General features: G+C 42.7%; 1 protein-coding gene across 4 annotated transcripts; it reads right to left on the reverse strand.

Moving 5' to 3' along the window:
• Positions 1-38: 38 nt before the first annotated feature.
• si:ch73-335m24.2 (protein eva-1 homolog C) lies at positions 39-9,560 on the reverse strand. 4 transcript variants are annotated; one of them, XR_016491722.1, is made up of 8 exons: positions 9,304-9,502; positions 2,944-3,146; positions 2,505-2,628; positions 2,110-2,262; positions 1,566-1,742; positions 1,360-1,437; positions 1,144-1,227; positions 39-830 (listed from the first exon to the last, which is right to left on the reverse strand). XR_016491722.1 is itself a non-coding variant. In XM_021584195.3 (8 exons), the coding sequence occupies exons 1-8, from the start codon at positions 9,413-9,415 to the stop codon at positions 436-438; spliced, it is 1,293 nt and encodes a 430-aa protein (XP_021439870.3). In that variant the 5' UTR covers positions 9,416-9,505; the 3' UTR covers positions 39-435. The 4 variants fall into 4 exon arrangements, 2 of the variants coding, with proteins under 2 accessions (XP_021439870.3, XP_021439871.3); XM_021584195.3 differs by having other exon boundaries at positions 1,599-1,742; positions 9,304-9,505; XR_016491721.1 differs by lacking the exon at positions 1,144-1,227.
• Positions 9,561-13,085: the final 3,525 nt, after the last annotated feature.

Here is a 13,085-nt window from a genome sequence, read left to right on the forward strand (position 1 = left end):
CTCAGTGCAATTGAAATTGTCTTACCATTTCCCCAAACTTCTAGGCAAAAAGTTATTATGTTTATTGAAACCCACCAACCAAAAACATGTTGAACTTATGTGTGTGCTTCATTCCAGTTATCTGAATATAATGAGGTTAGGACACCATATCATATAAAACGTACATTAAGGAAAGATAGATAACATGGAATTACAAGAAAATAATGTCTACTAAATATTCATTTTCAGTCTATGATTAATGTGTTGCTGCTGTCTGTTCCCACAAGCTTTCCTGTGGATTCTCAGGCATTGCAGGCCTTTTATTTTGTGTGTAGTATAGAATACAATAAAATACCTATAGATATTCAGACATTGCTGGCCTTTATCTTATGTCTATTCAATTTGATTCTATTCTACTCTACTCCTGTGGAGTCTCGGGCACTGCAGGCTTTTATTTTATGGATATTCTATTCTATTCCCTATTATCTTATGGATGGCGTATGGGCTGGAGTCCCTGTGGGGCCAGATGTCTCCGAACTTGGGCATCTCCTTCTCCTCTCCCTCCCTCTCCACCATCTCCACCGTCATGGTCGCTGGACTAAAGATATCCGCCGCACGGTAGGACTGGGTGAGGCGGCGGAAGGAGGAGGCATCAGAGGTGTCGTCGTCATACTGGTCCTCCATGACTTCCCGGCGGGGTCTGCGGCTGGCCTTGAGCTCATCCCCCAGCTCTGTTGCCAAGTCCTTGACATCCCTCACCAAGGTGGAGCGCAGGCCGAACAGACAGAGTAGGAAGACTAGACCAGCGCAGATCCCTGAGACAAAGTAGAGGGCCACTCTCTCTGGAAGACCTGTGGGTGGAGGGATGACACACTAGTCTGGGGTGAAATTAGCATGATATTGCTCAATGAGAAATAGATAGAAGTACAAAGCCTATATTAACAGCTATACAATCGAGATAGTTACAATTGGTTGGCCTGGTCCCAGATCTATTTGTGCTGTCTTGCCAAATCCTACAGCTATACAGAACAAAGAGATCTGGGACCAGGCTAATGATGGGTGCCTGCTGATCATTAAGTAAGACAAGGCATATTATATAAAGTACAAAGAGGCCCTGCTAATGAGTAACCAGCCCTACATGCACACAGAAAACAATAGACCTACCCAGAATTTTGTCAAAAATTTCCAGAGAGTTGGTATAAAGCACGTTTTGAGGCCTGATGACGCCGGGGCCAGTGTACCAGCCTCCTGCAGATGAGAAGGGACTTACTGTGCCTTCTGCCCAACGGCTGCAAATCATATTGTCCACCGACCTAATTGCACTACTAGTAGCTGAGCTAGCTACATTTACTTGGATACATGTATTTGTAGGTGTCTTACCATGTGTGTAGTCTGAGATCAAGAAAGGGTCTGATGTTGATCCACTCCGTCGCACATCCTCCAAGAGATATCGAGGAACTGGTGAGGCAAAAGAGGGTACATTTTGATCAATTTCTCCTGAAACATTTTCTCAGTAATCTGGTGAGTCCATGAAAACAATTTCTTCAACTGTGGGTTATAGACACCATGATGTTTGTGTCTCTCACATGGTTGTGGCTCTTTGACTTCTAGTCACATACCACATGTAAAGGACACTCTCAGGTGCTTCCTGGTGCCAGGAAAACATGGGTCCCCAAAGTTCTGAGTGTCAGCCAGCACTGAGCAGTTGGCTCGGCCATGACACCTGCGTGACACCTTCCTCAGGGCAGATGGTGACAGACACTCTGAAGGATAGATGTATACTCTGATCAGATGTGGGTCAAATAAGTCAAATACTTGAGCTGTGCTTGATATAGTCTGATACAAACAAGCAAAAGGACTAGTCCCTAAAGTATAAACTCCAACCTTAATCAAGCACAAGTATTTAAAATAGGCATTTGATCCTGGTCTGACTCTGATATACAGTAGGCTATAGAGGTTGAAAACATGCATAGGTCAAGGGTATATCCATGTACCTTATGCCTACTCATGTGTTACTCATCTGTAGTAAGTAACATAGTAACACACACTACACATTATTTGTATCCTAGTATTTGACCACTAGATGACACTTTAGTTCCCTGTTTCACACCAATGACTATAGTTTCAGACCCATGTCAGGCTGTGGTGCAGTTTCCTGAGGACAGTTGGGACTCCCGTGCAGCAGGTGGCCAAATGTAGCCGAGTAGATAGCCAGGACAGTGTTATTCTTACACACCAGCCTCAGTCTCTCGTTTTCACACACCAACCTAGTACGGTGGTGCTCTGAAAGATAAAAACAGCAGTATCGATCACTGATAAACTTACTGTATAATACTGTATATTTCAATAGAATTAGATATTATCCTATTCCGTTAAATAGAAATAGACCTATTGAATTTCCTGATGTATCTGATGTATTCAGTTGTGGAGTACTATTCAAGATCTTTTGTCTCCTAAATTCACAACCACACTTTAGGACAGTTTGTGTTACCCTCACACAATCAAACCCTGTGGACTCGTCTCACCTGGGCGGCACTTGTAGGACACTATGAGGTACTTGCTGGTGAGGGGACAGGGGTCCTGACCAAACACTGGGCTAATGACAGGTACATGACAGGAACGCCGGTCCTGACACTCCGACACCACTTTCTGCAGGGACAACACAACAATGTTTGAGTGTGAGAAAAATATGCACATTTACATGCAAGTCCTTAGGTCTCAGGCAAGGTTACTCATCAAAAGGCTTTAGCTCAGCAGACAGTCTTGAGGCATACCCAGGTTCAAACCCACAACATATTCAATCACTGCTGTAGTAAGTCCTAACAGTATGTGATTCACATTATTTAAGTGAAGAGTCCAATGTTCTTAAGTTATCAACTTGTGGAGCTAACTGCTGATAAGTTGGCTTCTGTTTTGCTGTCAGTAATAGAGGACAACTCTGTATGGCTAATTACTATACTGTACCTGGATAGCGACAGTGGAAGTGCATCCAGTGTTGTCCTCAGTCATGTTTGTGTTTGCAGGGGGACATAAGTTCTTGCTGGGGACACGACGTCCGTAGAATGCTGACAGGACGGACACAGAGGTTCTGGAGGGACACTTGATAGAAAGCGTGTCTCCATCGCAGGCATGAGCAGTGTGGTTTCTTAGTATTGTGTGGAGGTACACTGAAAAGGAACATAAGAAGACCTCAAAGATCAAACTGACAACTGTCAATGCTTTTGATCAAATCCACCACTTCTCAAGAAATGGAGCAGAAAATGCACATAGAAAACAATTCAAAGAAATAGGCCCTATTAAGCAAGAATGGGGATTATTATGCCAAAATATTGTACTGTAATTGATTTTACATTTTAGAGGCAGGCACTGCCAACAGTACAATATAACACTGTTCAAACAGTCATGCAGTGTCATGCAGTGACTTGTCATGCAGTGCCTTCAGAAAGTATTCATACCCCTTGACTGGAGTGTGGTGCCAGGAAAACAACCTCTCACTTAACGTCAACAAAACAAAGGAGATGATCATGCACTTCAGGAAACAGCAGAGGGAGCACCCCCCTATCCACATCGACGAGACAGTGGTGGAGAAGGTGTAAAGTTTTAAGTTCCTTGGCATACACATCTTGGACAAATTGTGGTGAAGAAGGCAGTGTGGCGAAGAAGGCACAACAGCGCCTCTTCAACCTCAGGAGGCTGAAGAAATTTAACTTGGCACCTAAAACACTCACAAACTTTTACAGATGCACAATTGAGAGCATCCTGTCGGTCTGTGTCACTGTCTGGTATGGCAACTGCACCTCCATCAACCGCAAGGCTCTCCAGAGGGTGGTGCGGTCTGCACAACGCATCACCGGTGGAAAACTACCTGCCCTCCAGGACACCTACAGCACCCGATGTCACAGGAAGGCCAAAAAGATCATCAAGGACAATAACCACCCGAGCCACTGCCTGTTCACCCCGCTACCATCCAGAAGGCGAGGTCAGTACAGGTGCATCAAAGCTGGGACCGAGAGACTGAAAAACAGCTTCTATCTCAAGGCCATCAGAATGTTAAACAGCCATCACTAACACAGAGGCTGCTGCCTACATACATACTCAAATCATTGACCACTTTAATAAATGGATCACTAGTCATTTTAAATAATATCACTTTAATGTTTACATATCTTACATTACTCATCTCATATGTATATACTGTGTTTTATTCCATCTATTGCATCTTGCCTATGCCACTCAGCTATCGCTCCTCCATATATTTATATGTACATATTCTTATTCCATCCACTTACATTTGTGTGTATGAGGAAATTGTTGTGGAATTGTCAGATTACTTGTTAGTTGTTACTGCACTGTCAGAACTAGAAGCACAAGCATTTCGCTACACTCGCATTGACATCTGCTAACCATGTGTATGTGACCAATAAACTTATGACTTATTCCAAAAATGTGTTGTGTTACAGCCTGAATTCAAAATGGGTTGAATTTATTACCCGTCTATACACAATGCCCCTAATGTCAAAGTGAAAACATGTTTGTCAAAGTGAAAACATGTCAAGACAGGCAAAGGTCAAAAACCAGGAGGACATGCAAAAGAGCGACTAGGAGCTGAAACAACCCGCTGGTAGGCTTGAACAAACAAGATGAACTGGCAACAAACAGACAGAAAACACAGGTATAAGTACCCAGGGGATAATGGGGAAGATGGGCAACACCTGGAGGGGGGGTGGAGACAAGCACAGGTGCAACAGATCAGGGTGTGATAGGGTTAGTCTCTAAGAGATTTGCACACCTGGATTGTACAATATTCAAACGTTATTCTTTAGAAAATTCTTCAAGCTCTGTCAAATTGGTCGTTGATCATTGTTAGACAACCCTTTAAGTCTTCCCATAGATTCACAAGCAGATTTAAGACAAAACTGTAACTCCCCCACTCAGGAACATTCACTGTCTTCTTGGTAAGCAACTCTAGATTTGGCCTTGTGTTTTAGGTTATTCCATTCCATTTCTTTTTTAAACTTAAAATAACTATCCAGTCCTTAACGAATACAAGCATACCCATAACATGATGCAGTCACTACTATTCTTGAAAATATGGAGAGTGGTACTGTAACAGTTTTCTTCCGTTGAAGGAGAAGAGGACCAAAATGCAGGGTGGTTAGTGTTCAACATGTTTAATAAAGACAAAAACCATGACCACTACAAAATGCCAACACAACAACTGTGAAAACCAAAACAGTCCTATCTGGTGCAATGACAGAAGACAACCATCCACAAAATACCCAAAGAACATGGCTGCCTAAATATGGTTCCCAATCAGAGACAACGATAAACACCTGCCTCTAATTGAGAACCAATCTAGGCAACCATAGACTTACATAAACACATAGACTAGGTAACACCCCATAAACATACAAAACCCCTAGACCAGCAAACACATAAATCCCCCATGTCACACCCTGACCTAACCAAAATAATAAAGAAAACAAAGATAACTAAGGCCAGGGCGTGACAGGTACTCAACAATGTGTTTAACAATTTTAACACAACAAAATGTGGAAAAGGTCAAGGGGTGTAAATAAACTTCATGACCAAAAGTATGTGCTCGTCGAACATTTCATTCCAAAATCATGGGCATTAATATGGAGTTGCTTTGCTGCTATTACAGCCTCCACTCTTCTGGGAAGGCTTTCCACTAGATGTTGGAACATTGCTGCAGGGATTTGCTTCTATTCAGCCACAAGAGCATGAGTGACGTCGGACACTGATCTTGTGCGATTAGGCCTGGCTCGCAGTCGGCATTCCAATTCATCCCGAAGGTGTTCGATGGGGTTGAGGTCAGGGCTTTGCGCAGGCCAGTCAAGTTCTTCCACACCAATCTCGACAAACCATTTCTGTATGGACCACGCTCTGTGCACGGGGGCATTGCCATGCTGAAACAGGAAAGGGCCTTCCCCAAACTGTTGCCACAAAGTTGGAAACACAGAATTGTCTAGATGCAGTGTATGCTGTAGCGTTAAGCTTTCCCTTCACTGGAACTAAGGGGTCTAGCCCGAACCATGATAAACAGTCGATGACCATTATTCCTCCACCAAACTTTACAGTTGCCACTGTGCATTGGGGCAGGTAGCGTTCTCCTTGCATCCGCCAAACCCAGATTTGTCCATCGGACTGCCAGATGGTGAATCGTGATTTATCACTCCAGAGAACTCATTTCCACTGCTCCAGAGTCCAATGGCGGCGAGTTTTACACCACTCCAGCCAACACTTGACATTGCGCATTGTGACCTTAGGCTTGTGTGTGGCTGCTCGGCCATGGAAATCCATTTTGTGAGCTCCCACCTAACAGTTCTTGTGCTGACATTGCTTCCAGAGGCAGTTTGGAACTCGGTAGTGAGTGTTACAACCGAGGACAGACGATTTTTACTCGCTATGTGCTTCAGCAATCGGCGGTCTAGTTCTGTGAGCTTGTGTGGCCTACTACTTCGTGGCAGAGCTGTTGTTGCTCGCAGATGTTTCCACTTTACAATAACAACACTTACTGTTGACCCGGGGAAGCTTTAGCAGGGCAGGAATTTGACAAACTGACTTGTTGGAAAGGTGGCATCCTACGACAGTGCCATGTTTTAAGTCACTGAGCTCTTCAGTAAGGCCATTCTACTGCCAATGTTTGTCTATGGAGATTGCATGGCTGTGTGCTCGATGTTATACACCTGTCAACAACGGGTGTGGCTGAAATAGCCGTATCAACTCATTTGATAGGGTGTCCAAATACGTTTGTGTATGTAGTGTACTTTCTGAAGTCTGTATCTAATCTTCTGGGAGTGGTTTTAATCAGCTTTTTACTAGTTGACAAGCTGTTCAGAGTTTATGAAACATATTTAAGAAATAAAGGATGACCTCACATTCAAGAAGCCATATAGGGCTTGATACTCTTGACTTGTTGAACCAAGACCAAATAAAGTAGAGTTAGTAATAAATCAATTGCCATACAAATAAAAGAATTGACTTAACACAGAAGGAGTTTGTTTTTCCTAAGTCATCATCTTTTAACAATGGAATTACATTACATCTCATGTAATGCAGGTGCTTCTACACCTGCATTACTTGCTGTTTGGGGTTTTAGCACTTTGAGACATCAGCTGATGTAAGAAGGGCTTCATATATTAATTTGATTTGATTTGATAGACCATCTTGGCCGGTTTACCTGACACTGACGAATCCTGGACAAAAAAAGCCCTTTTAATGGAGAATCTCCCTTGATTGAAAATGCTTCTTAAATGAGGACTAGGCTTCATCTGTGAAGCAACAGTTTGACACATTGCACATTCTGTGTCCTGTGTCATTGTACTCATGGTCACCCAGCCCTGGTTACAAGAGGGTTGTGTCCCAAACATTGGGAGTAGCTCTCCTGAGCAGTGTTGTGCTATGATACACAATCACATAGGATAACAGAGTTCATAACAGAGTTGGATCCATAGAAATAGAATTCCTAGAATGGACAAAATGTTGACATAAAGGGAAATGATCTCTTCTAGTCATTCTTATTCTATTGTTGGATTTGGACTCATCTTATTGTCACAGCGATTTCCTGGGCCATAGAAATAGAATGAATGTCCTTTCTAGTCATTCTATTTCTATGCCCTGGCCCCTGTCTGTCTCTTCCTGGCTGGGTCTGTTTTGTGTTCCCCAATGTTATGCAGCTCTGCAGAGCCACGGTAGGGCAGTACCAGTCTCTCCCTCACAATGTGCTATTCTTAGAGCAGCTCATTGCTCACACCCATACACAGATGTTGATCCCTGTAATGGTCAGATATAGAGATAGAGTGACAATGACAAGCCCCAGACAAAGGCAGTAGTGGTCACCCTGCATGGACTGGCTGTCTATCTTGTCCAAACAAATCATCATGTAACATCTCTGACTGTTGTCATGCTGATGTGTCTGACATTCATCAATGAATATGCAACCAGGACAACACAAATACACTCACTGGCCATTTTATTAGGTACATCCATCTAGTAACAGCCTGACTTCTTCAGGGCATGGAAACATTGCTCAATTAATATCAAGGGACCTAACATGTGCCAGGAAAACCTTCCCCACACCATTACACCACCGCCACCAGCCTGTACTATTGATACCAGGCAAGATGGGGCCATGGACTGATGCTGCTTATGCTAAATCCTGACTGCCATCAGCATGACACAACAGGAACCGGGATTTGTCATACAAGACAATGTTTTTCCACTCCTCAATTGTTCTGTCTTATTGATTGCGTGCCCACTGGAGCTGCTTCTTCTTGTTTTTAGCTGATAGGAATGGAATCCGGTGTGGTGGTGTACAGCAATAGCCTATCTGTGGCAAAGACCGATGAGTTTTGTGTTCCGAGATGTCGTTCTGCACACCACTGTTGCACTGCGCCGTTATTTGTATGTTTGTGGCCCGCCTGTTAGCTTGCACCATTCTTACCATTCTCCTTAAACCTCTTATCAACAAGCTATTTACGCCCACAGGATTGCCGCTGACTGAATGCTTTTTGTTTGTGGCACCATTCTCTGTAAACCCTAGACACTGTCATGGGTGAAAAGCACAGGAAGTCAGGCCATTTCTGAGATGCTGGAACCGGCATGCCTGGCACCGACGATCATACCACGCTGAAAGTCGCTTAGGTGACTCGTTTTGCCAGTTGTAACGTTCAAATAAACAGTAACTGAATTCCTTGATGCCTGTCTGCCTGCTTTATATAGCATATATATATAGTCTGTATGAGCAAACCATTTTCATGAACGGGGTGGTGTACTTAATCACTGTTATCAGCTCAAACGGGTGTCAATGTCATTCTTATTTAATTAACTACAAAAAAAATACTATTACTCAGGCCTATAATTCTAGATAATGTTTGCTTGATATGTGTATTGAAACAGATAATGGCATGGCCATTATCAGTGATATGTGGAGAATTAAGCAATAATTCTATTTTCAGAATTATAATGGTTATTATAATGACATTATTGTCAATGAGGAGGACAGGGTGCTTTAACCCTGACAATTGTCTCTCACAGTGAACCGCTGCCGCTGTTTGTTGGCACAGGATGTCCAGGAGATAAATCAGGGAATGTACCGTCCCAAATGACATCCTATTCCCTACATAGTGCACAACTTTGACCAGAGCCCTGTGAGCAAACCGGGTGCCATTTGGGATGCTGCTCGTGTCTTGCGCAGGCTTCCTCTCTACACAACATGTAGTGCTGAGTGAGCCATACCAGTATCTATTTTCCCCACTTTTTCTATATAACAGCAATAACAAAGGCCGAAAACACACTTACCGGAGAAATCGGGAGAGGACCATGCACTGTGTGTGTTCAGAGCCAGGATGAGGAAGAGGAACAGAGACCAGCAGGACCTCCAGAAGCTCCATGGGACTGTCATGGTGCCCATCCTATATTACACACCACCAGTGGGGTTTATCACTATGCGATGCTGCTTGGCTGTTTACTGACCGTGAGCGAGTGGTCAATGATACCCATTGTCTTGACCGTCGAACAGTCCCCCTTTTCACAGTCAAAAGGATCAGCTGACTGTTGTGTGTACGTCTGTGTGTGTGTGTGTGTGTGTGTGTGTGTGTGTGTGTGTGTGTGTGTGTGTGTGTGTGTGTGTGTGTGTGTATACATACGTACAATTGTGTGCATGCATGTGCTTGTGGGTGTGCATGCAAGCATTTTTGTCCATTTGTTTATCACCTACCGTCCAAGGTGTGAGAACTATCGACCTACTGTATATAAGAAGAGACCAATGTTATGTTATTGTTATTGACAATAAATAAGCTCAACACAGCTATTAGGTCCACGTGGATACCTTCTTTGTTTAGTGTGATAACATGTATTGACTCTGCGTGTGTAACGGCCAAATCAAGACCCCCAGCAGCCCACTGGTCAACATGAGAGTTGACTGTATGAGAGTCCTGTTCATATAGACAAATGCAGGGGTGGAAAGAGTAGTGAAATATCCTACTCAAGTAGGACTATTGTTTCTTTAATGACATTTTACTCAAGTAGAGGTAAAAATTACCGGTGTCAATTTTTTTATATTTTTTAAATACATTCAAATTAAAAAGTAGCTAATTTAAAAGTACTCAGAGCAAAAGTAATTTAAAATAAAAACATTGACCTCGATAATTAGCTAATTTAAGGTTACCTGAACGTCGTTACACATGAGAGGAAATGTATGTACAGTAGGAACTACGTTTTTATTTATTTTATGAGTTGCAGCAAGGCGCATCTACATGTGAAAAAGAAGGATTTGTCAAAAATATACTATTAACATTTGTCAACTTAAACATTCAAAGCAATGAAGATGTATTGGTAAAAAATATATACAAAATAAAGTTAATAAACAAAGTTGCCAGACTTCTATATACAGTATATATACAGACTTATTCAATCCCTCATTCCCCCCTCTGTTACTTTTTACTTGTCCAGGGTCCCTTCCGATATTCACTCCCTCCACCATTCACACTCTTTCCTTCACACACTCAGTCTCTCACTCACAAAATGTATATTTTAAGAGTACTAAAATATCCTACTCAACTAGAAGTACTGTTACTAAAAGGCAATTTTCCTCAAGTATAAGTACAAATACTGACTTTCAAAAATATTCAAAGTATAAGTACTCGGAAAAGCTAGTCAATTACAGTAACGAGAGTAGCTGTAATTAGTTACTTCACACCTCTGTCCAAATGGAACCCTAATCCCTTTATACTGCACTACTTGTAATGAGTCCTGGTCAAAATGAGTGCACTATATAGGCAACAGGGTGCCATTTGGGACTTCCTCAAAGAGGTGGTTTTCCAGAGGTGCTCACTTCCAGATGCTGTGTGTCTAATGGAGATATGGCTAGTCTGTCTCCCTGAGATAGGCCTTTTCTTTCCCTCTGCTCTGTGGAAGGGGAAGAGAGAGGTCAATGGCAAGTAACACATTTCCAGCCAGCTCTGCTTTTCCAGTAACACTCCAGATATCACACTTAATTGTCACAATGTTTATGTTAATACTTGTTTCATTGCTCCGTAGGTTTGTGACATATCTGTTGTTTCCATTTTTCTTATCCTGGTCCAAAAAAATGATTTACTAGGAAAGGTGCATTACCTGAAGAAAGGTTGTGTGCTTGCTTCAGCTGTTCAAATGTAAGAAAGGATCAAAGTAAATAGTAAGTAGTATATCAAATAACAGTAGTGTTGCAAACACATTAATGAACAAATATTGTATTTTTACGAGACAGGTTTATTCAAGGCAACTGAAATGCATGCCTGTCTCACAGGGGGTTGGTGGCACCTTAATTCCATTCGCTCCGTTCCAACCATTATTGTGAGCCGTCGTCCCCTCAGCCGCCTCCAGTGACCTGTATGTTTAAAAGATGTGATGCACATGGGAACCAAACCCATCATGCTTCAACTGAGCTGTCAGCGCCACTCGTGCAGTTGTCATAGCAACCAAAACCAAAACTGGTGAACTCAGTTGCTACGTAGGTTCACAATTGCGCCAACTAGAGTGAGGATCAGAGAGAGTTGATTGGCTTCTCTCAGATAAGATCAGATAGTTGTTTATCGTGTAGGAGATCTCATAGTCAAACACTGGATGCCATTCAGAAATTACTATCAGCCCTGCCCTCCCAAACACAAACTCCCTCCATAACTCTAGAGCAGTGTTTATTAACTCTGTTGAGAGGATGGTCAGGGGGCCGGAACAGAATTACAAATCATTTGTAAACTGCAAATTGACTGCAAGAAGCCCAAACCGATATAATGTTTGACTAAAACATAATCATTTCAAATGTTGCTTACATTTGTATACGATCACGTCTCTCTATTATGCGTGGGAATAATTGAAACAGATTTCATTCATTTAATCAAAATCACTTGGAGCTGATATCCTGGTGTTTTATGTCCAACAATGAAAATGTAAAAATCTTTTTTTTTTTTAGCTCAGAAAACTTGGCAGGACCAAATGAAACCATCCCTGGCCCAAATTCGGCCCACTGGCCGCCAGTTGGGGAGCCCTGCTCTAAAGGTCAACCAATTCTGAGATGAGTCACACTCTTGGACACTCTTGGAGCGATACAGTAATTCAGATGGAATTCATAGGGGCTTGGATAGATACACATCCCTGCTTTTTGATCCTATTGAGAAAACCTATTGATCCCACATTTCCAACTTTCCCTTCAGTTATTTTAACTTGACAAGTGATCCAACATACGCCCCGTTGAAATCCAGAACACCTCCCAATGAGTGTCAAGGCGTCCTAAGTCCTGTAGGGGAACTCCGCCTATGTCTATCACAGGAGGTTGGTGGCATCTTAATTGGGGAGGACACGCTTGTGTTAATGGCTGGAGCGGAATGAGTGGAACGGTATCAAATACATCAAACACATGGTTTGGTGCCATTCCATTCGCTCCGTTCCAGACATTATTATGAGCCGTCCTCTCCTCCACAGCCTCTGCTGATGTCTATGGCATGACCTCCTATTCTTTCTTCATTGGTAGAGGATACTTTGTTACTCTCCATGCTTGCTAATTTCCTGTTCTGGCTGCGGGTTATTTGCCTCATTTCCAGGATTTGTTGGGAGTTTCCATGTCGAGCGTTTACTTTTTATCCTCCCCCCTCTGTGATGGAAATACTCATCAGACCCTGGGGCGGCAGATACTATATATCTGAGACTAGAAGTACACTTAGCAGAGGTCCATATTGTTCAGTCATTTGTCCCTGGACTCCTTGTCTTATCAAGGTTTTAGCCCCTCGGAAGGCATGTGTTTCATGAGCCGTCTCCACACTGCTGAAAGATGTCAGAAATCGGTGAACTCCCCCCCTAGACTTATTTATACTGGGTTTACGTATGTACAGCTGGAGCAACTAAATTCCCCGGCAGATGTTGCAACTGTCAACTGATTTCTCACAGATGCACACACTTCAGTGAACAGTGGAACTAAAACCTGGTCTCCAGGGAGGTGTAAAGTGGCAATCATATCAAATTAATTCAATGAATTTGCATCTAGAATATGATGTACTGTAGATATAATAATATAACACCTCACAGTTTTAATGCTTTATTTGCTATAA

The sequence above is a fragment of the Oncorhynchus mykiss genome, chromosome 25 (genome assembly GCF_057628025.1).
Source record: "Oncorhynchus mykiss isolate SJ-2025 chromosome 25, ASM5762802v1, whole genome shotgun sequence".
NCBI lineage: Eukaryota > Metazoa > Chordata > Actinopteri > Salmoniformes > Salmonidae > Oncorhynchus > Oncorhynchus mykiss.